General features: G+C 42.6%; 1 protein-coding gene across 3 annotated transcripts in view; it reads left to right on the top strand.

The window, feature by feature from the left end:
• LOC138761591 (sperm-associated antigen 16 protein) overlaps positions 1-23962 on the top strand; it is an 879716-nt gene that overhangs the window by 656046 nt on the left and 199708 nt on the right. The window contains exon 16 of one of the 3 annotated variants that reach the window (XM_069933943.1): positions 9507-9786. The exons of the other annotated variants lie outside the window; for them this stretch is intronic. Within the exon in view, the coding sequence (XP_069790044.1) occupies positions 9507-9688 (182 nt within the window). The 3' untranslated portion in view covers positions 9689-9786. Of the gene's footprint in view, positions 1-9506; positions 9787-23962 lie in introns of those variants that run through there. 3 annotated transcript variants of the gene reach the window in all.

The following is a 23962-nucleotide window of genomic DNA, read 5'->3' as shown; positions in this document are numbered from 1 at the left end:
GCCATTTGAAGGGCCTGGATGACTTAATCAGGTGCACTTTTGTGGGGCAGTAGAACTCTGAGCAGACGTCATTTCCCTAACATCTTCCATGGAGTAGGGCAGATTGCGCGCCTTGACAAAATGAGCCATGCAGGTAACCCCCTGGATGGCAGAGCTCATTATGCAGAAACTGCAGTAGTCGGTGTGTGCAGAGGCACAGCTTCTTCTGGATAAGGCATCTGGAGGGTCATTAAGGGCTCCTGGCTGGTAGGTAATAACATAATTGTACGTGGAGATCTCAATCCTCCACCTAGCAATCTTGTCATTTTTTATTTTTCCCCTCTTGACATTATTAAACATGAATGTGACAGAGCGCTGGTCAGTGTGTAGTGTAAATTTCCTACCAGCCAGATAGTGTCTCCAGTGCCTCATGGCTTCTACAATGGCTTGAGCCTCCTTTTCCACAAAGGGGTTTCGGAGCTCATGGCCTTGCAATGTCCAAGGGGAAAAAATGCAACTGGCCTGCCTGCCTGGTTGAGGGTAGCAGCCAGGCCCATGTCCAAAGCGTCGCTTTCCACCTGGAAAGGTACATTCTCATCCACCATGTGCATGGCAGTTTTCACAATGGGGTTTCGGAGGTAGTTTGGGCTTCAGCCCAGAGGGGAAAAGACATGGCTTTTATGAGAGGTCGAACCTCTTCAGCATATTGAGGGAGCCACTGGACATAATATGAGAAAAATCCCAGGTATCTTCTCAAAGCCTTTGTGGTCCTGGGAACAGGAAGCTCTAACAGGGGGCGCATCCTATCGGGGTTGAGGCCAATGATGCCATTCTCTACCCACATAGTCAAGGATAACCAGACATTTAGTCCTGAACACACACTTGCTAGAATTATAACTGAAGTTCAGGGCTCTCACTACGTGGAGAAAACTCTGAAGGTTGGCGTCATGGTCTTCCAAGGTATGGCCACAGATGGTGACATTATTGAGGAAGGGGAAGGTGGCCTTCAACCCATACTCATCCACCATTCTGTCCATCTGCCTTGGAAGAGAGAAACTCTGTTAGTGATACTGAAAGGGACTCTCTAGAATTGATAGAGATGACTGTTAGCCTCAAATCCCATTTATGGATGGTGCTCGGAACAGATTGGCAGCTGGTGATAAGCAGCCTTTAGGTCAATGGTCGAATAGACCAGATACGGCACAATATCATTCATCATGGCTGAAATTTGATGGAGGGGGTATGTGTCCAGGAGTTTGTACTGATTAATAGTTTAGGGATAGTCAATTACTACCCTTGACTTCTTTTCTCCTTTTACCACCACCACTTGCGCTCTCCACGGGCTGATGCTAGGTTCGATGATACCTTCATTGAGTAGACATTGTGTCTCAGACTTTATGAAATTTCGGTCTGCTGTTCTGTACCTCCTGCTCTTGGTAGCAATAGGTTTGCAGTCTGGAGACAGATTTTATTAGCTTATTCCCTAATCTAATTATTCCTGAATCTAAGAGAGGAGGGGGGGGGGGGGTCAATATTCAGTGTGGAGAGGCTGCATGTGGGTTCTAATTTTAGAGGTCCCCCATTCCGAACTGTTACGGGGGGAGGGGACCAGAATACTCCAAGATCACGCTTTTAAGGTGACACAGGAAGTCCAGTCTCAACAGCACCGGAGCACACAGTTCATCAAGTACGTACAGGCATATTTTACAGATTCCCCAGATGTACTATACAATATTGTTGAACATGTGTCGAATGCAAATGAGGCAAGGAATATGTGATAATTGGAAGGATACATCTTTAGGTTGTACTTTTGGTAAGTCCGTGAGTCAATGAAGCTTTCATTAGAGCCTGTGTCGATTAGGCATTTAGTCCGTTTACCTTCACAGTCACTATGGAGTTGCTGACCTGCTCAGGTCTGTCCTGATCTAGAACCATTGAGGCTAGGATCCCGGAGACTCCATGCTCCACACTAGAGTGGCCCCCACTGTCCTGGGTTGCCTGTGGGTAAGATGGTATCAACCTCGTGGCGCAGCAAGATGGCCGCCCTTCTTCCTCCACTGACGATAATGGCACAGAGTTTGAATTTGAGTCTTTTTGTGCCATTTTCTCACAGCCAATTTTCTTTTGCTGTGGGTCCAGGCAAATTCGGGGCAGATGATTTGGGGCTGCAATCTGATCCAGGAGCAGTGCAGGCTGTGGACTTCCCTGGGCTTCCCCTCGTGCAGCAAACCCTCACCCAGTGTCCTTACTTGCCACAGCTGGAGCAAACTGCGTCTTTAGCCGGGCAACGAGATCAGCGATGTTGACTCTTGCCGCAGAAAAAGCACTCTCTAGCACGGAGAGACTCCTTAGCACAGAAAGCAGCAGCCATTAGGGCTGGGGTAGCGGGAGCAGCTGATCCTTGGAAGAAGTCACCTGGGTGAGTGAGCTCGCTGGCTTTGAGGCGTCATTCTCGAGCTTGGCTTGTTCCAACGATTTGGCCATTTCAACGTAACTAGCCAGGTCCTTCTTTCCCAACTCGAGCAGTCACTGCCTTATACTTCGAGCAGAACCCTGCGACTAGAGTGTCCCGGATCTGTTCTTCCTCACGAATATGGCCCGTAGTCAATTCATACCTGCACTTCTTGGCAAGCGTCCACAGATCCAGCAGGTAGTCATCAATGATCTCTCCTGGCCGGTAGCAACGTAGAGTGAGTTGTTGCCTCATTTTGCCACTTCAGGAACCAAGCCTTCAAAGTCTTGATGGCAGCATCATATGTAGAGCAGTCCCTGATGACTGCATACCCTTTCGCTCCAACCCTCGAAATGAGTGTAGCCCTGATGAGTTCATCGGTGTGGAAGACGTCCCTGGTCACATTCAGGTAGGCCTGGAAGCAGTCTAGCCAGTATGTGAACTCCTCAGCCACGTCAGGGGACAGAGGGTCTATCAGGCTTGAGTAGCGCTTCCATAGTTTAGGGAATAAGCTAATAAAATTGTAGTGCGAATAAAAGCTCTCATGGCTGGAGGGAGAACAAATGCTTTTATTAGCTTATAACTGAGGGTAGGGTCTTACAGTGGTCTTCAGCTGGGAAACCAGGGTTCTATACGGGTAGATGGGGGTGGAGCCAGCAATTAGTACAACACACCACCAGTGAATCTCAGCTAAACAGAGGAACTCAGCCAGTCTCCTAACCTCCATAGGAGGTAAAGATTTACAACATTTCAGGCCTTCAAGGTAATGGAAAAAGCAGGCAGTGCCTGTATAAAAGAAATGGCAGGTGTTGGAGGACAGACCAACAGACAAAAGGTGTTAATTGGATATGGAGAAGAGCCCATAGAGAGAAAAGGTGAGAATTGACAGGGGGAGGTGCAGTTGGCTTTGTGAATACAGAGCTGAGATAAAGGAGACAGGGGGAAAAGAGAAGAGAATAAAAACACAAAATGCTGGAGAAGATCGGCTTGATTCGGGCTTGAGCCCTTCATCAAGGGTTGAGAGAATGCTGGCAGGTGTCTGAAAAAAAGGGAGGGGGGGAAACACATGGGAAGAGAGAGGGATAAAGCTGCAGGAAAGGAGACCTTGGGGTGGGGGCTAATGGAAAGTGGAGAAGTCAATAGGCCCTTTCGAACAGTTAAAACACCAAAGTGTAAAGGCAAAGATTCTCCGCCCTTGTGTCGGGAGACTTATCTCCATGAATGTGCCTGGCTGTCTCCAAGGTGCTGTCTGCAATCTATCTCTGGGGAAGGGTCAGCGGCGGAGCGCTGCACTCCGCCACCCTGCATGAACGTACTGATGGTGCCAGCGGCTGGCTAAGGGCAGGCTGGTGACGTCCTCAGCCCGCAACCCATCTCACTAACCCCCTCCCTCCATGACCTCCTCAGGGCGGGGGGGCAGGTGGCGGGAGCTGTCAGGTGGGGCCTGGTGCAGGCTTGACAGCCCCGCCTGCAGCTCTAGCACTTCCCTGGGTCGCTTCAGCTTTCAGATCGGCTCGTCAGCGCCAGCAGCTTCATACGCGGCAAAGCAATGGCCGTCTTCCCTACCCATAATCCCCCACGCAGCTGGAACCATTCTGGGAAATGCAGAACGTATCCCGCTGCGCGGGGGATTATGGGTAGGGAAGACGGCCATTGGTCTTCTGCGGATTTATGCCGGGCGACGCCACGGCAACAGTCGCCCTGCCTACAGCACAACACACCGAGGCGCCGCTCTGCATAAAAGCAGCACTGGTGCAGCCTTTTAGGGATGCTCCTTGAACTGGTTTAAAATTTTTATCTGCCTCTGATGCTGGGCCTTGAAGCGGAGGCCCAGCATGAAAACACTTAATCCTCATGCATCCGGTCGGAGGGTGCCCAGACAGAACATGCCCAGCATTTCTGTGTTTTTACTACACAATCACGGTGTCTGCAGACTTTTGTGCTTCACTCTTTTCTCAGCCTTTCAAACTGCCTATTTCATTCTGCTCTAGACCTCATCTCCCTTTCCATGCCTGGTTCCCATTGACCTCTATTTTCTGATCTTTCCAAACTGGTTTATTACTCCAAATAAGCTAGCCCCCACAATCCTATCGTGTAGTGAGTAACCACCCTCTGCTATAAGTTTACAAGCTGTAAATAATCGTGCACCTTAGTCTTCGCTCATTTTCACTCCTCTTTCAAAGACATCTGCAACCTTGCCAGAAAGTGGTAAGAGAGAAAGAGTAAAGACACCACAACTCCATTTGATTCTTTTACGCAACAGCTTTGATTTGAGTTCAAGGCAGTCGCTCCAAGCGCTGAGCAAACAGTACTGCAAAGGCAGAGCTAATGGATCCCACAGGTACCAGCTTCCAAGGCTCGATGGGAACCGGAGGATACTGGTGGAGCTGCATAATGAAATGCTGTTGCATTGCAGGCATGACAGAAACACCGAGTGCTGCATCAAGGAACTTGGAAGTCTCCAGTATCAAACCTGGAAGCAGTGGGCAACTTGTTTCTCACTATTGAGAGCCAAATTGAAATGTCTCAGCTTTATTGGACCTTAAGTAGAGTTTATCCACCATAGATTGGGCTTGTATCACGCAGGCTTCAACTGTCTTTAATGTCAAAGCCGCAAGGGAGGCAGATCAGACATCATTGTGCAGAGGCGTCCAAGCAATCGGCAACTTGTCCTCCACTAACTTACAAGGATTACTGAGGTGCTGACCGAAGGATGAGGCAGAGATCACGAATATCCTTACTTCTCTCATCCTGTGTTATATCACCGTCACAATCTTTCCCTGTCAGCCAGACAGCATTTTCCACCACTTTTGCTGAGGTGTTTTTTTTTAATCTAAGCCATCAACGTTCTCAGATGATCGAGTTTGTTCTCCAAGGTCAGTTCTGCTTGCCTGCAGTGAAATTCAACAGCCTTCTGCCAGAAAAGTGACAGCCACTGGGGCACATCTATTGGAAATTTGCAACACACCAAAGCACATCGAAGATTAGTACCACATGTGATTACTTCATGTTTCTATGAAAGATGGATAGATTTAATTTCTTAACATCTTTGTAAAAGTTACTCGGTGTTGGCTTTCAATTTTGCATTGTGGCTGCAAGTGGTCAGTGTGATTGATGGTCACCATGAGAAAGTGTGGAACATACAACAAAGTTTGGTTATTTACCAGTATCACAATTAAATGAGCTGCCATGGAAGTTTAAGGTCAAATCAAGTCAGGTCAAATCAAGTTTATTGTCATCTGATTGCACAAACACAATCTGACGAAACAGCGTTTTCCAATCCTCTGTGCAAAATATGCAGATACACAATCAAACATAACACACATGCATAAAGACAAACAATACATATGCAGGACTATTATTCATATATGCAAATAAATACTGGTAAATATTGCTTTGTGAATAGAAGAGTCTCAGCTGGTTAGTGTGAGCAGTTCCTTTGGTCGTCCAGCACTCTCACTACCTGTAGGAAGAAGCTGCCTGGTGGTACTGGCTCAGATACTCCTGTATCTCTTTCCCGATGGGAGCAGCTGAAAGATGTTGTATGTGGGGTGGAAGATGTCCTTAAAGATTTTGTCTCTTCAGACAATGATCCCAGTAGATTACATCAGTGGGAGGGAGGGTGTTTTCAGTGATCCTCACTGCCACTCTTCTGGTCCGATCCTTTTCTCTGCAGCAACCGTACCACACTGTGATGCAGCCGGCCAGGACGCTCTCAATAGAGTTCCTGTAGAAGGTTGACATAATGGTGGCCGGGTAGCCTTGCCCACTCCAGTCTTCCCAGAAATTATAGTCGCTGTTGTGCCTTCCTGTGAAGTGAGGAGATGTTGTGTGTCCACAATAGGTCACTAGTTAAGTGACCTCCAATGGCCTTTGTGCTCTCTACTTTGCATTGCAGTTATTGATATGTAGTAGAGGGTGAACAAGTTGTCTTCTCATTTTCGCTTAGTCCAACCAAAACAACCACTGACCCACACCAATGATTGATACAATTTGTCTGTCCTTTTTGCATGTCTGCATTTCATCTAAACCTTTGATTGGTTCTTTGCACACTATAAATCTGCAATCACACTCAATGATGAATTTTATTCAATAAATCAATCCAATTGAGTTCGAAAGGCCGTGTAACTGTCAATGAATTCCTGTGCTTATGATAATAAGAAACATCACCTGCTATGATCTCATAAAGGAACGCTCTTGAATGTTGACCTCAAATTGAATTTAATTTTACTGCCAATCTCTTATGAAGAAAATGTCTGACTGTGATTATAGTTCTTGCAACCTGTGTAAAAAATTCCATTTTGTAATCTTGGTGATATTGCCAAGGAAGTATTCGAGCCCAGAACACACAATCGTAAACTAATTTTGAAATACTACACCCATTAATTTCATTATATTCTGAGGACGTGTGATTCTTCTTGAATTATTCCACACTGGTTCCTGCAGTGAGTTGCGATATAACTGAGTGCTTTGCTACCATCTCTTCATAATGTACAGCAATTTAACAAACAAAAACACAAAATGCTGGAAATGCTCAGCAGATCGTGAAGCACAGTATATGTGAAAAGATTAAAGGAGTTAACGTTTCTGTTCTGAGAAAGGGTCTTTAATCAGAAGTTTCAATTCCTTTTATCTTTTCATGGATGCTGCCTGACCTGCTGACTCTTTCCAGCATTTTCTGTTATTGGTTTTGGATTTACTGCATCTGTAGTTTTGATTGTTATAGCAATTTTCACATCCCTGCAGGACCAGAATACTCAAGAATGTTATGGGCCCAAAGGACCCCAAAACACAGCAACAGTCATCGAGACAAATGGTTACTTAAACTAAAATTGCTTTTAATTATCTTTAAACATGAAAACAGAATCAAACTTTAACTTATCACTATTGACTTAACCCCCTTCTAATTCTAAGTGCACATGTATACAATGTGGGTGTATGTTCACAGTCCAATCTCACTTCTCATTCCTCCAAGTTCACTGGTTGCAGGCAATTCTTAGACTGTGCACAGAATTTAACATTTATAAAATTCACCAGGATTTGGTGCTTGAAAGGTAAATGGTTACGGCTCAGGAAGGTTCTTGTTGGTTTTCAGAGAGATTTGTGTTACAGGACATCCACAACTGATATACGTCCATCAGCCACTCCAGTGTCTTGCTGACAAAACTTACCCCTTCAGGGTTCTCCAGATGATAACCTCTTTCTTTCAGTATATCACAGAGTTCCTTTTGATTCTCTTATTCCAAGTGAAACATTAGACAGCCTGTCCTCTTTTCTTGCATGACCACAAGGGCTTTGACCAGGCCGTCTTCCAAATGGGCTTGCCAGCTTGTCCTGTTCCAGACCCAGCTACTTCTGTGTGTCTCTCTCTCTCTGAGAGAAAGCCTGTTTAATTCTCTCTGCTTGCAAAACCACATGACCCTCTTACAATAGCAAGCTCTCCTCCAGACAGCAGTGGCTCAAACATGCTCTTTCATCTGTTGCCTCTTGCAAACAATAATTCATCAGTGATGTATCTTAAGCACTCTTCAAAGCTCTTGCAAAAGCTGTTGGCCCCGACATGTCTAGCATGGGGCAGAGCTCCAGTATTTCAAATGAGATCTGTTTTAAAGTGTTTGCATGTAACCTACTCCAACAAACCTTTCCCAATTTATCTCCCCAAATTATATCTATATACTCTATATACTCTGTCACAAGAGTAAAAGACAAAAGTCTGCAGACACCATGATTGAAGTAAAAGCAGGAGAAACTCAGCAAGTCAAACAGTGTACTTTATAGCAAAAATAAATATACATTCCAGTAACCAACATTTCAGGCTTGAGCCTTTCATCAGGGTAGGACTTGCCTTGATGAAGGGCTCAAGCCCGAAATATTGGTTATGTATCTTTATTCCTGCTGTGTGAAGAATACTGTTTGACTTGCTGAATTTCTCCTGCATTGTGTTTTTACCAAGAATACTCAAGTTCTTTTAAGAACCATTAAATGACAGGAACATTATTTCCTTGCTCCCAAAGACCTCACTCATGGTAAGGAATGCTATGTGACTTATTTGTAAAATGCCTATTATTGGTGACTTACCACTGAGTAACTGCACAAATTTGCCTGTGGAACAAATTCAAATGTCACACTGGAGCTAACAGATTTCCATCATGATGCATTTGGATTGATTTTCTTCCAATTTTAAAAATTCAAGTCCTCCTCCAACTTAGGCTGACACAGCAGTGAGTTACTGATGGAGCACTCGACTGTCAGAGAAACTGCTTTTTCAAGGAGACATTTAGCTAAGTTAGATGTAATTGAACCCATGATGCTCTTTAATGAAGAGCAGAAGAATTCTAACCCATCTTCTAGGCAATATTCATCAGTCAACTAACAACTAAAATTTGATTTATATGCACAAGACATAGAATCAAGAGTTTTGTTATTCAGTCCTTTTGCGCCTCCTCCACCACTCATCAAGATCACGACTGGGGAGAAAAAAGAGGCAGCACTGCTGGAGCTGCTCTAGTGGTAGTGGTGCCGCTCATGTGGACATGGGAGAGCGGGGAGCAGAGACTCAGCATTGATCTTCAGTGTCGTACCTCCCTGTCCTAGAAGAATGCAGCGCCTGTGTTGGGCAGCATACTGCAAAGGGTTGCAGATTTTGGGGGGAGCAGCAAACCAACGCATACACCAGAAACTGGGACAACACCCCTTCCCTCCCCCACTGCCATTGAAAAAGAGAAGCATAGGTGATCACCCTACAGGATAGTGAGGGGCTGAAGAACCCATTCAGGGTGTGGGTTGTTGGCGACTGGGTCATGGGCACCAGGTATCGGAAGCGGGATTCGAGAGGGGGCTGAGGGCAAGATGAGCTTCTGAAGGGCCTCGGGAGCTGAAGGCTTCCTTATCGCATCAGAGGTTTGAATCTGGAGCTCGGGTGGCCGATGGTTTAAACAGGAGTCTGTGTGGCTTTAGAGGCTGTGGGAGCACTGGAGGCGAATTCACAGACACTCAGTGTCTCTGAAGGGACTCTCACTTGCTTCCCTTTATTAGGGACACCGGGCAATGCTCATGGTGACTCTTTGTCTTGTAGCAGCCCGCGGCCCAGTCCACGGGCCGACACAGCAAACAGTCGTCAAACACAACGATCGGGCAGACAGCAGGCAGGATGAGACGCCTTCTCCCATAGGCTGCAGGAATAGCAGTCGAATTGACCAATCACGACCAGTGGATCACAGGGGGTCCAATCCAGGCCTGCGCATCCAGGACAACTAATCAGCAGCCAGGCTCGCTCAAGCCATGCCCCGGTGGTGACATGGCCGGCTGCCTATAAAAGTCAGAGCTGCAGCCCAATAAAGTCAGTGTCGATTACACTCCCTTGGTGTGCGAGTCTTCTTTTTACCTCGAGCTATAACCCGAGTGTAGTGACCCTACTACAGTCTTACAAAAGCTGGTATATCATGTATAATGACATTTTTCATGTGCTATTATGTAACAATAAAAGAAACCATTAAACCTTTGATTAAATGAATGTCAGGAAAATAGAGGGTTATGGTGTGATGAAGGGAATAATTAGTGGTTGTGGTGTAGGTTTATATTTGTGGGCCAAAGAGCCTCCACTGTGCCGCAAAATTCTAAGCTATGTGTTCTACTTCAGAACCATTTTTTTGCACTATTCCACAGTGATTCCCTAATATCCAGAAAAGCAAGGGAAAATATCCTTCCTGCCTCCAGCTTGTCAAGCCCTATAAGTTGTCACCATACCTCGACTGCTTGTGCCTTCTTTGCACATCTTGGTTCCATCTTTCATACTTTGCAACAGTGACTAAACTCTGAAGCTTTTCTGGGATCCAGAGGTCGTAAAAGACATAATATAAATAGTTCTCATTTGAATCTGTCAATCAATCATCGTCCTCAAGTATGGACAGCAGAAGAATGCAAAGAATGTCTTGCAGTGTATCGGATCCTTCCCTTGGTATTGTTTACTGTAATATAGAGAGAGTTTCTGAGTCTATACTACTGTTTATTTTCATTAACATCAGCAACAATGAAAGTTCAGATTTGTTGTCAGAGTAAAGATATGACATCACATATAACCCTGAGATTCTTTTTCCTGCAGGCCGGGCAGAATTATTGCTTATTGGAAGTGGAAAAATACTGGGCTCAAAAGATATGCACAAATGTAAACAAACAAATACATGTGAACAAACTGTGCAATGCCTAGAGAAAAAAAAATCAATGAAGTGCAAAAGTCCTTAAATTGGTCCCTGATTGAGTTTGTCGTTGAGGAGTCCGATGGTGGAGGGGTAGCAGCTGTACCTGAACTTGGTGGGGCGAGAATTGTGGCACCTATACCACTTTCCTTCTGGTAGCAGCAAGAATGGAGCATGTTCTGGGTGGCGTGAATCCTTGATGATTGCTGCTGCTCTCCGACGGTAGGGCTCGCTGTAGATGTTCTCGATGGTGGGGAGGGGCTTTGCCTGTGTTGTCCCTGAGCTGCGACCACTACCTTTTGGAGGGCTTTATGCTCAGGGGTATTGGTGTCTCCATACCAGTCTGTGATGCAGCCGCTCAACACACTTTCCACCACACATCTGTGGAAATTTTCCAGGCTTTCTGATGTCATACCAAACCTTCGCAAACTCTTGAGGAATTAGAAGTGTGCACGTGCTTTCCACATGATACCATTAGTGTGTTCAGTTCAAGAAAGATCGTCTGAGGTAATAACTCCCAAGAACTTAAATTTGCTCAGCCTCCCCACTTTTGATTCCCCAGTGATTACTGGATCATAAACCTCTAGTTTTCACTTCCTTAAGTCAGCAATAAGCTCCTTGCTTATGGTGACTTTGAATGCAAGGTTGTTGTTGGTACATCACTGATTCAAGTTTTCAACCTGTATGCTAACTCAGAGCCCCTTTTTATACGACCAGTACTGTGGTATCGTCAGTGTATTTGCAAATGGTTTTGTGTCGTACTGAACCACACAGTGTGGTGGTACACCACCGGCCTACTGCAGGGGGCAACCTCTGTACCTGCAGGAGTGTACCGCCGATCTACTGCAGGGGGCAATCTCTGTACCTGCAGGAGTGTAAGGGGACGGGACAACACCTGGCCGGCTGTCAATCAGTCGACCTGAATGGATGAAGCCCCACCCGGTCGGGTGTCAATCACCCTCCGGGATATAAGCCTGCACCGGCCTCCCAAGGCCTCACTCAGAGTTGCTGCAGCCGCAGCCAGCCTGGCTCTGTGGAAGTCTTTGTGGATTAAAGCCTGTTGTACAGTCTTTATCTCTGTGTGCGTCTGATTCTGGCTTACAGTGCACAATACACAGTAATAGATATAAAGTAAGTAGAGCAGGGGGTTAAGAACACAGCCCTGTGGTGCTCCGGTACTGATCAAGATTATGGAGGAAATGTTCTTACCAATCTGCGCTGATTGTGGTCTGGAGGTGAGGAAATCCAGGATCCATTTACATAGTGGGGTGTTAACTCCCAGGTCTTGGAGTTTGTTGATCAATTTTCTCTTTCTTTTTAAACTATTTTTATTGAGTTTAACATACAAGTCCTACATACCAAGCCTTTTAATAAAATAAGTAACAGGTCATATCATATACATATGGATATAAAATAAGTAAAACTACTTTAGACTATCCCTTGATCTCAACAAAGGGTAAGTTCTGCCTAATTTAATGATATGATCTATGACAACCATATTTAAACACATATTTAACGTTAATCTAAAAAAAAAAGTAAAAAAAACAAACAAAACATCACCTAAAGCTAAACTCTGGTGCCGGTACTGATGAAGATTGTAGGGGAGATGTTCTTACCAATCTTCAATGTGGTCTGGAGGTGAGGAAATCCAGGATCCAATTACACAGGGAGGTGTTGAGTCCCAGGTCTTGGAGTTAGCTGATTAATTCTGAGGGGATGATGGTGATAAATACTGAACTGCTGTCCAGATGATCGAGGAGAGATGTAACATTTATTGTTATTTCACTTACTTTTTTCCCCCTGAAATCAAAGAGAAGGTTCTCATTCAAAAAACATTGAAACGATAGTGGTTTTATTTTCTGGAAGATATTGCCCCAGAGAATTATTCAGTGATTTCAGCATGCAACTCATTTCTTGACATTACCGATGCATTTCACACACATCTCATGTAATTTCAAAAACAATGGAAGCATTTGATCTATTTTGCAAGTGCCAAAGGAAACCACTTTCTCTTAACTTGTGACTCAAGACATAACTGGACTGGTAGAAATAATGGTGAAAGTTGTATGATCTTTCTCTGCATATGTATCTCAATTCTTAGTTCTTTTTTAACATGCAAGTGCCTTCATGCTTTTTCAGTTTTGATGGTAATCAATGGATTTGCCGCCAAGTTTACAGATGATATGAAGATCGGTGGTGTTGAAGAATCAGGGTGTCTGCAGAGGGACTAGAACTTATAAGAATGGGTTGAGTATTGGCAGATGGATTAGAACATGTGGAGGTGTATGGTCATGCACCTTGTTTGAAGGAATAAAGTAGACTATTTTCTAAATGGGCAGAAAATTCAGAAAGCAAAGGCCCAAAGGGACTTGGGAGTCCTAGTATAGGATTCCCTAAGGGTTAACTTTCAGGTTAAGTCTGTAGTAAGGAAGACAAATGCAATTTTAATACTCATTTCCAGAGGATTAGGATGTAAGAGCAGGGATATAATGTTAAGACTTGATAAAGCATTGGTTGGATCACATTTGGAGTATTGTGAGCAGTTTTGAGTCCCATATCAAATGAAAGGCTTGCTTATGTGAGAGTAAATCCAGATTAGGTTGACAAGAATGTTCCTGGGGATGAGAGGGTTAACATATGAAGTGTATTTGAAGGCTCTTGGCATGTACTCAGGGGAATTTAGAAGGATGAGGGGGAATCTCATTGGAAGGCCTGGATGGAGTGGACATAGAGAAGACATTTTCAGTAGAAGGAGTTTAAGATGAGGAGAAATTACTTTGGCCAAAGGGTGGTGAATCTGTTGAATTCATTGTCACGGGCAGCTGTGGAGGCCATCATTCTCAATGGGGGACCTATGGCCTCAGCAGATATATTTTAATGTCGTCTGAAAAAATGGTTGAAAATGGATGGTATTGAGGTTATGTTACTACATGAGCCATCGACAGACATAGTCTCTTGACCCAGATGACGTGCTGAAACCACCCAGGTAATGTGACTATTGTAAATTACCCCTCAGTGTGAGGTAATAACAAAAATAGTTGGAAGCAATTGGTGGCCCTGTGTGGCAGGAAATAAATTACCCAAGCACAGGAAAAATGATAGAGGGAGTAGAACAAATTAGATTGTGTTCCAGGAATTCAGCATAGACATGGTGGGGAGAACTAAACTGGAAAATCAGGATCAAATTCACACCAGAATACTTCACTTCTTCAAATGGTCAATGGGAAATAATGTTTACAGAGATTATCCACAGAAAATTCAAACTGTTGTCCATCCTTCCAAAGCTAAAATTAAACTGTACCCCATGTAGAATAGCAAAAACAAATATACTTAAATAACTGCGGATCTTCAGTACACCTGCCTGACTGAGTGGGTCAAATACGAGGACAAACTGATGACAGACATTAGGATTCAGGATTCTAATTTGATGCTGCCATGTAGACATGCCCCAAAAATAATCTGAGGTCTATATTTGAATCAGTGAATGAAGATGCCAGAACCTATCCATCAGGAAATCCTATCAACAGATTTATAAGCGAGCCTCAATTCTAGTGAGCTGGTCACAGATGTCTCTTTATCCTAAAAGTGTGAAAAGTGGATAACCATTGCATGACTGGGGAATCAATGTTAAAGAACGTTGAGAGTGAAAGAGAGAAGCATATGAATGTAACATCAGCAAACGAACATCTGTATTCTGTGCAGAGTACGATCATGAATGAATCATTGAGGACTTTTGACAATGATGGATGAAATGAAATGCTAAAAATTACTGTGAAATTTTCATATAATTTCACTGGCAAATGAATTTTATGCTGCAACAATGAATCGTTAAAAGCTGCAGTATAGTTAAAATAAAAATGAATTGAAAAATTACATAAGAGCCTGTCAAAAGATAAAATCACAATTGAAATTTGCTATAATGCCCTGAATTTCCATTCTATTTTGCTGAATTTAATGTAATTCTCCCATAATCAATATAACTGCTAAAGATCGCTGAATTTTAGCTCAAATTACCTTCTGTTAACATTTACTGGTAGCTCCATTACAAAATACAGAAAAGAATGCCCTCACCCCACTCCCACTCCTTTCTTTCCCAAAAACTAGGCACACACCTCGACGGCAAAATTAAGTCTGGGCTTTTGGTACCCATTTTCAAATGGCTTTGAACAAAAGATTTCTAAATTCATTGACCACTGTGCTACAATTTAAATAGAATCAGGAGTAAAACATGAAAGTCTTGTTGGCACGGTGATTGAAGTAAAAGCACAATGTTGGAGAAACTCAGCAAGTCAAACAGTTAATGTCACAAAGATAAAGCTGCATAACCAACATTTCGGGCTTGAGCCCTTCATCAAAGTACCTTGATGAAGGGTTTATGCCCAAAACGTTGGTTATGCGCCTTTATCATTGGTACATAAAATACAATGTTTAACCTGCTCAGTTTCTCTGAATTGTGTTTTTTAAGTAAAATCAAAAGAACCAAGTCTCCTTCACTTTTCAGATTTATTCTGCTTTCAACCACATTCTCCTGCCTTCTTCCTGTAACTTTTGACACCTGCCACGAACCTGTCAAGCTCCACTTCCAATTTCTACAATAACTTGGACTCAACAGCCTTCCGAGGCAATGATTTTCACAGATTCACGACTCCCCGGCAAAAGAAATTCCTCCTCATCTCTGTTGTAAAGTGTCATCCTTTTTTTCTGAGGCTCTGACCTCTGGTCCAGACTCTGCCAAAAAAAAATTCTTTCCACGCACACTTTATCTAGGTCTTTCAATATTCCCACCTCCCCTACCTCCCCAGCCTTGTAAAGTCTAGTATAAGCCAAGAGCTATCAAACACCTCTCATATGTTAACCCTCTCGTCCCCAAGAACCTCCTCTGGACTCTCTCCAATTCAGTACTTCCTTTGATATATGGCCCAAAACTGCTCACAATACTCTAAATGTGAATTAAGCATACATTATAAAGCCTCAGCATTACATCCTTAATTTTGTACTCTAGTCCTTTCAAATTAATGCCAACATTTCATTTGCTTACTTATAATGAACTCAACCTGCAAATCAACTTTAAGGAAATTCTGCACCAGGATTTCCTGGTCCTTTAGGGCCTCTGCTTTCTGAATGGTTTCCCCATTAGAAAATAGTTCATGGCTTTATTCCAGCTAACAAGCTGCATGACCATGCACGTCCCTATGCTATAATCCATCTGAGGCCTCGGTTTTTCCCACGGGGCCATCCTGCAGCGATGTCATGGGATCAAAATGATCAATCTCCACAGGCACCTTTGTTTTTGAGGTCAGATTCCAGCCATTCGAGTGTCTTCTGCTTGACTGTGCACTCAGTCAAATGCCGTCTCACTGTCAAGGGCAGTCACCCCATCTCACATCTGCTCACATCTGCTCATCCTTCAAATCCCTAGCAAATTGGAAATGTGGCTTGACAGTACGGTCACAATAATGTCCATCACTTTCCTGATAACTAAGTGGATGGATTTTAGTAGTTATCAGCCAAATTGTAATTTTTTTTTGCAATAGAAAACTGATGTAATGTGGTTATTTGCACACTGGAAGAGTGTGTATATAGGTTGAGTGAGTGGGCACAAACATGGTAAATGGAGTTGAATCATGGAAAGTGGCAGATGGAGTTTAACCAGAAAAATGTGACGTAATTCATTTTAGTCAGTCAGATTTGAAGGCAGAACACAATGTTGTTGGAGTGGGTTAATAAGTCGGCACAACACTGTGGGCCAAGGGACCTGTACTGTGCTGTAGAATTCTACAAAAGTGAGGGAAGAGGAATTGAAAGACAGAACATTATCTCAACAGAGAAAGTTTTTAGATGTGGGAAGTACAGAGCGACGTAGGTGTTTTTGTTCACAATTCACATTTCGGGAGATCAAATTTGAAGACAGAATACAATGTAATTGGGAGGACTCTAGCTAGTGTGGACGAACTGAAAGATCTCGAGGTCCACGTCCACAGCTCACTCAAAGCTGCTGCACAGGTAGATAGCGTGGTTAAGAAGGCAAATGGGGTGTTCACCTTCCTTAACTGTAGATTGAGTGCAAGAGCCATGAGGTAATGTTGCTGCTATATATAAGATTGTAGTTAGACTCTACTTGGAATATTGTGTTCAGTTCTGGTCACTTCAATATAGGAAGGATGTGGAAGCTTTTGGAGAGAGTGCAGAGGAGATTTATAATAGTGTTGCCTGAATTGGACACATGCCTTATGAGGATAGGTTGAGTGAACTGAGTCTTGTTTCCTTGGATGAGGAGTGACCTGATCGAGGTGCATAAGATGATGAGAGGCATTGATCATGTGGATGGCAAGAGGGATATTCCCACAACTGAAATGGCTATCACAAAGGGGAATAGTTTTACAGTGCTTGGGAATAAGTACAGGGGGAATGTAAGAGGGGAGTTCTTCACACAGTGCTGGGTGCCTCGAATGTGCTGTCATCAATGATGGTGGAGGGTGGTCCAATAGGATCTTTGAAGAGACTACTTAACGGGTACAAGGAGCTAGAAAAATGGAGGGTTATACAGTTATGAAATTCTAGGCTGTTTTTGGAGTAGGTCGACAATCACTGTGGGCCAAAGGGTTTGTACTGTGCTGTAGAATTCTATGAGCTACGAAAGTGTAAGGGAAGAGGAATCGAAAGGCAGAACATTATCTCAACAGAGAAAAATTGCAGATGTGGGAAATACAGAGCAATTATAGGTGTTTTTGTTCACAATTCACAAAAGAGTTTGCACATTTGCAGCAAGTGGTTAGGTAGGCAAGTGGCATACTGGCCTTTTGGACAAGAAGATTGGAGTTCAGAACTAAGAAAAATTGCAAAAATTGTACAGAATACGAGAGAAGTTACACCTGGGGAACTCTGTGCCGTTTGAACCCTTGTCTAAAGAAAGATGTAAAGCCATTGGAAGCAGCCCAAACAAATTCACAGGGCTACTTAATCTGGGAAGAAATGATTGTCTATCATCAGGAGCAAAAGAAATCAGATCTCTGTTCTTTGGAGTTTGGAAGAATGAGGGGTGAACTTATTGAAGATATATAAAATTAGAAGGGGGCATGATTGCTCAATACTGAGATACTTCCACTAGCAAGAGAGACTGGAATATGGGGATATAATTATAAGGTAAGGGGGAAGTCCTTTAAAATGGAGGTATATGGGAACTTCCTACAGAAAGTGCCGAATCTCTAATAACACGGGACAACAAAGATTTTGCTTCCTGAACACTTTTGAGTGTATTTTTTGAATTTTGGACTGTTTAAAAAAAATAAACTGAAAATTTTCCTATCATGATCTTTAGATATAACTTATTATTATGATCTCCTGCCATATTTTAAGTCTTCTTCAAGCATACAAAACCATGAAGTGCAACGTGCCATTGAAAATTCATTTTCTACATTGGCATTTTGAACTTCTTCCCTCCTGATCTTGGTGCGGTCAGTAACGGACATTGTGACCATGAAAAAGCAGTATCGGGCAATTAGTATCCATTATTGTTGGACACTGACACGAGAGGCATCAGATACTGACTACAAACGAAAATCATGGGCAAAATATTTTTAGGTTAGTTGGACTAATGAAATGTATCAGTAACATTATGCGATTAAACATGCTAAATACAATAAAAGTTTATTTATCTTTCCCAAACTTCCTACATGATGCAGCAAATCTGAAATTATCATTATGTTCAGCTTGAAGTTGTCTATCATAATCTCCATTTTTTTTAGGGAAGCAAATCTTTTGGAAAAACAAATTGTTGTCTAGTGTTATTTATCCTGTTGTGGAGGCTTGGTGATTGTGAGTATTTAAAGAGAAAATACATTTTTGAAAGATTAAGGAACTGAGATCCATTGGGAATTAATGACACCTGGAGCAGAACAATCATGATCCTATTGGATGGTGGAGCAGGTTTGAGGCAAAAATGACCCATTCCTGCTCCTTGTTTCTAATTTCTTATGTTCAATAACATGTCCACAAATGTTCAAAACTTCTATGTTATATCATTCCCGCATCCACTGCAATAAGACATTAAATAGGACAATTTTACACTGACAAATTTCAAGGGTCTTTTTTCAACCATCAAATTGTCAGACTGATTTTGCTTGTGTGGAAAGCATCTATACTTACATTTTCCAATTCAGTTATTAGTGGCTGAATGGAGAAGTCACAGCAGCTTTCATTTGCATCACCCTTTTTAATCAGAATGACGGAGGGCATGCAGCACTGAAACAGGCCTTTCAATCGAAATGCTTCTCTTCATCTTAGCCCATCGCTACACCTGATGAATTTATTTTTCGCCAAATGTAAATTTTTCCCTGTACTTGTTTATACTGTTGTAACTGCTGTGTGCTTATAGCAGCTGTGAAGTATTCTTGAGTTTTCTCTTAAATTTGTAAATAATTTTCATATATTTATGACTTGGTTTCAGACAACACCTTGTTTGAGTCCATATTTCCATAATTTTACATAATTTTTCTCTCTTTGGTCATCCTTCAACTATTCCCATGAAAGGCTCATTCTCCTTTCCTGAATTATTTTCAACATATCTGTGTTGTGACTTTACAAAATGGATTCCTTGGCATTTAGATCTCCTCCACATATTTTTGGCCTGAGCCAAGAGTGTCTGACACTACCTAAATCACGTTTTCACACACACTGGTTTTCTTTTCTCTCTCTGAGTGCGTGGGCCTGCGTCAGAGTACTTATTTGGCTGCGGCAAGTAAGAATGTCGGCCCATTAGCACATCATAGCTATATTCACATGAACACTGAAAAATGGTGGACTGCCAGCAGAACAGTGAGGGAGTCTTTCCGCCCTGCAGCTTTGGAGCAGCAGTGAGACAGGGAGGCCTGTTTCCTGGACGGGATCAGGCCAGATGTGGGGCCTCTAGCCTCCACCAAACCATGTGTAGGGGAGGAAACCCACCTAATGCACGCCCAGCTAACGGTCCTGTCCCCTTCACCCCCAGCACAGACCATCAGTGATGGCTGCCAACCTGCAATGCCAGTGAAGAATGAAAGCTGTCATTTGAGGAGGCGCAGCAGCTTGCTGCCAAAGGAAGTCACGATACAATACCATTATTACCACTTTCAAAATTTGTGACACAATTTCTTGAAAAAAGGTACATTTACTAACTGACTTCTGAAAAATAAGCTATGAATAAAAAGTTAATATTACTCTACTGGAATTTTGTCCGAGTTAAGACATGGCAAGGATTTTTAAAAAACACTGTTGGCAGTTACATGCAGACCTCCAAGCAATAGCCAGGATATGGCCAACAAATTACAACAGCAAATAGAAAAGGCAATAAGCCATATAGGATTTTAATGTGCAAGTAGATTGTGAAAACCAGGTTGGGACTGCATCTCAAAAGAAAGAATTTATAGAGAGCCCTCAATGTTTTTTTTAGAGCAGCCCACTAGGGGATCGGCTGCACTGGATTGGATGTTGTGTAATGCACAAGAGGTGATTTGAGAGCTTGGAATAAAGGAACCATAAGAGGGAAGTGATCACAATATGATTGCGTTCAATTTGAGATTTAACAGGGAGAAATTAAAGTCAAATGTGTCAGTATTTCAGTAGATTAAAAGGAATTGCAGTGGCAGGAGAGAGGAACTGTCCAAAGTACATTGGAAGGGGGCACTGGTAGGAAAGATGGCAGAGCAACAATGGATGGAGGTTCTGCAAGAAATGAGGAAGATGCGGGATAAATGCATACTAAAAAATGAGAAGTTCAAATGTAAAAATGTCACAACTGGGGCTGACAAGGGAAGTCAAATGTGTCAGTATTTCAGTAGATTAAAAGGAATTGCAGTGGCAGGAGAGAGGAACTGTCCAAAGTACATTGGAAGGGGGCACTGGTAGGAAAGATGGCAGAGCAACAATGGATGGAGGTTCTGCAAGAAATGAGGAAGATGCGGGATAAATGCATACTAAAAAATGAGAAGTTCAAATGTAAAAATGTCACAACTGGGGCTGACAAGGGAAGTCAAAGCCAATAATAAAAAAAAGCAAAAGAGAGAGCATACAAGGGAGCACCATGTTATGTCTCTGTGTTTCTTGAGAGGCTTCTTAAATAACTTAAAGATGCAAGATTCAAAGAACAAAAGGGAGTTTATTTCTGATGCCTTCCACCATCTCAGGAATCTGTTCACAGAGTATACAGTGGTACACTGCAGTTACTATAGTGAGAAGGGTGTATTCTTACATGGTTACAATATAGTTCACATTATCCTAACTATACAACACTATCATATAACCATCTACAGCCCAGAAACAGGCCAGTTCGGCCCTACTAGTCCATGCTAAACATTTTCTCCCACCTAGTCTCACTGACCCGCATTTGGCCCATAAATCTCCACACCTCTCCCGTCCATATACCTATCCAACCTTATATATTAACATCAATCTCACTTCTACCACCACTGCTAGAAGTTCATTCCATACCCCCACCACCCTCTGCATGAAGAAATTCCCCCTTATATTTCCCTTAAATTTTTCCCCTATTACTCTCAATCCGTGCCCTCTTGCTTGAATTTCCCCCAATCTCAGTGGAAAAAGCATGTCCACATTGACTCTATTTGCCCCCCTTATAATTTTGAAATCCTCTATTAAATCACCCCTCATCCTTCTACACTCCAGGGAATAAAGTCCCAGCCTGCTCAACCTTTCCCTGTAACTCAAACCCTGAAACCTCGGCAACATTCTCATAAACCTCCTCCGCACTCTCTCTCTCTCTATACTGTTTCTATCCTTCCTGAAATTCAGTGACCAAAACTGCACACAATATTCCAAATTTGGCCTCACCAATGCCTCATACAATTTCAACATAACATCCCAACTCCTATGTTCTATACTCTGATTTATGAAAGCCAATGTACTAAATGCCTTCTTCACCACCCTATCCACGTGATTCAACTTTCAGAGAATTATGTACCATGACTCCTAAATCCCTTTGTTCCACTGCACTCCTCAATTGTCTACCATTTAATGTGTATGATCTATTTTGATTAGTCCTACCAAAGTGTAGCACCTCACATTTATCACTATTAAACTGCCATCTGCCATCTTTCATCACCCGGTAAGCTTTGATAATCTTCCTCATTGTCCACAACACCTCCAACCTTTATATCATCTGCAAATTTACTAATCCAATTTGCCTCCCTATCATCTAGATCATTAAGATATATATGACAAACAGTAGTAGACCCAGTACAGATCCCTAAGGTTCTCCACTCGTCACTGGCCTCCGATTCGATAAACAATTTCCCACCACGACTCTCTGGCATCTCCCATCCACCATTATTGAATCCATTTCAATACCTCATCATTAATAGCTAATCAAAAGCCTTACTAAAGTCCAAATAGACAACATCCACCGACTTCCCCTCAACCTTTTCAGTAATGTACTACGTACAAAACCATGCTGACTACTCCGAAACAATTCCTGTCTTTCCAAATATTTGTATATACCATTTCTAAGAACACTTTCTATTAATTTACCCACAACTGACCTCAGACTTACTGGCCTATAATTACCAGGTTTACTTTTGGATCCTTTTCTGAACAGCGGAACAACTTGAGCAACCCTCCAGTCCTCCGGCACTTCCCCCGTGGCCAGTGATATTTTAAATATTTCTGTCAACACCCCCACTATTTGTTCACTAACCTCCCTTTTGTCAGGACCTGGAGATTCATCCACCTTGATCCTTTTCAATATAGCCAACATTTCCTCCTCATTAATCCTTATATTATCTATGAGCTCCCTACCCTATTTCTTCACTTCTTCTGGCTCAATATTCTTTTCCATAGTTGAAGAAATAAAAAACATATAAAATTTCACCCATCTCCTCTGGCTTCTCGCTGAGCCTACCCCCTCCCCCCCCCCCTCATATTCAAGGGGTCCAATTTAATCCCTCACTATTCTTTTACTTTTAATGTACCAATAGAAAGCCTGTGGATTTATTTTTATTTTTACTGCCAAAGCAGCTTCATATCTCCTTTTATGATTCAGTCCATAGCCTTACTCAAATATGCTGTGGCCACCACAGGTGCCGTATTGCTCCATTGAGAACGTCTGGTCTGCAGGATGTAAGTACTCCTGATATACCTCTCTTCAGAACAATAGAAGGCATTGCCCTATCTTTCTGAAAGGTTTTCAAGGCTCCCAGTACTAAACAATGAAAATATGGAGTTACATTATATCTGTTCTGTTGCAAAGATCAATCCCATTGCATCCTGTGGAAGACAAAAAGAAATACAAGAACGACAACTTCTGGAATCTCTGAGCAAACAATGAGAAGCTGGTGGGACTCAGCCGACAAGGCAGCATCAATGGAGAAAAATAGTTTCAGATGGAAACCCTTTATCAAGGCTAAAATGGAAAGAGGAGATAGCAAGCATAAAAAAGTATGGGGAGTGGTGATAGGATACTGTTGAAGAGAAGATGGGAGAGGTGGAGAGATAGATAGGGGAGTAGACCACTTAGGAGAAAAGTTTGTGAAGGAAATATTAGTGCTGGACAAATTGAATCATTAAAATTAGATCAGGCTGGGGGAGTTACTAAAACCGGAAAATTCGACATCTCTACCTTTGGAGTTTCAGCTTTCCAAGGAGGAAATGTTGTTCCTCAAGTTTGCACAAACAACGGAAGAGATTCCAAGAAAATTTAAAAAAAACACTAACATACAGGCTGAATAGAGAACCAAAGGTAATGATGTTGGTGTTGGAAGTGCCACTGAGATAAGGGATGATTCATGATCTTCGAAACATACAGGGGGTTGTAGGTTAATCAGTTGCATTTGGGCAGCATGGGCTTGTAGGCCGAAAGGGCCTATTACTGTGCTGTAGAGAATGTCTAAATTTAAATTTTAAATTTTAAAATCTTATTGGATGGCACAATGGACCAAAAGTCCTGCTTTTATTTCTTGTGCTCTTAAGCAGTTTAATTTGGTCATTTATTCCATCATTGTTAGTACGAACCTGCTGTTCACAAATTAATTGCTACGTCACAACAACATCCTCATTTCCAAATCCATTTAATTAATAGTTCGATTTTTTGGTCATAGTGAAGTCATGAAAGGTGCTATATTTCTTTATCATTTTAGCACAGATGCTGCATAAGAGATATCTCCCCCTTCACACTCCCTCCACTCTCTGTGAAGAGATTCCTCCTAATGTTTCCCCTAAGCTTCTCTCCTTTCATCCTCTGGTTTGTATCTCACCTAACCTCAGTGGAAAAAGTCTACTTGCATTTACTCTGTCTATAACCTTCATGATTGCATATACCACTATCAAATCTCCTCTCATTCTTCTACAC

This window comes from Narcine bancroftii, chromosome 4, assembly GCF_036971445.1.
Source record: "Narcine bancroftii isolate sNarBan1 chromosome 4, sNarBan1.hap1, whole genome shotgun sequence".
In the NCBI taxonomy this organism is placed as follows: domain Eukaryota; kingdom Metazoa; phylum Chordata; class Chondrichthyes; order Torpediniformes; family Narcinidae; genus Narcine; species Narcine bancroftii.
Note: the sequence above shows the minus strand (reverse complement) of the source record. Positions and strands in the feature narration are given on the sequence as shown.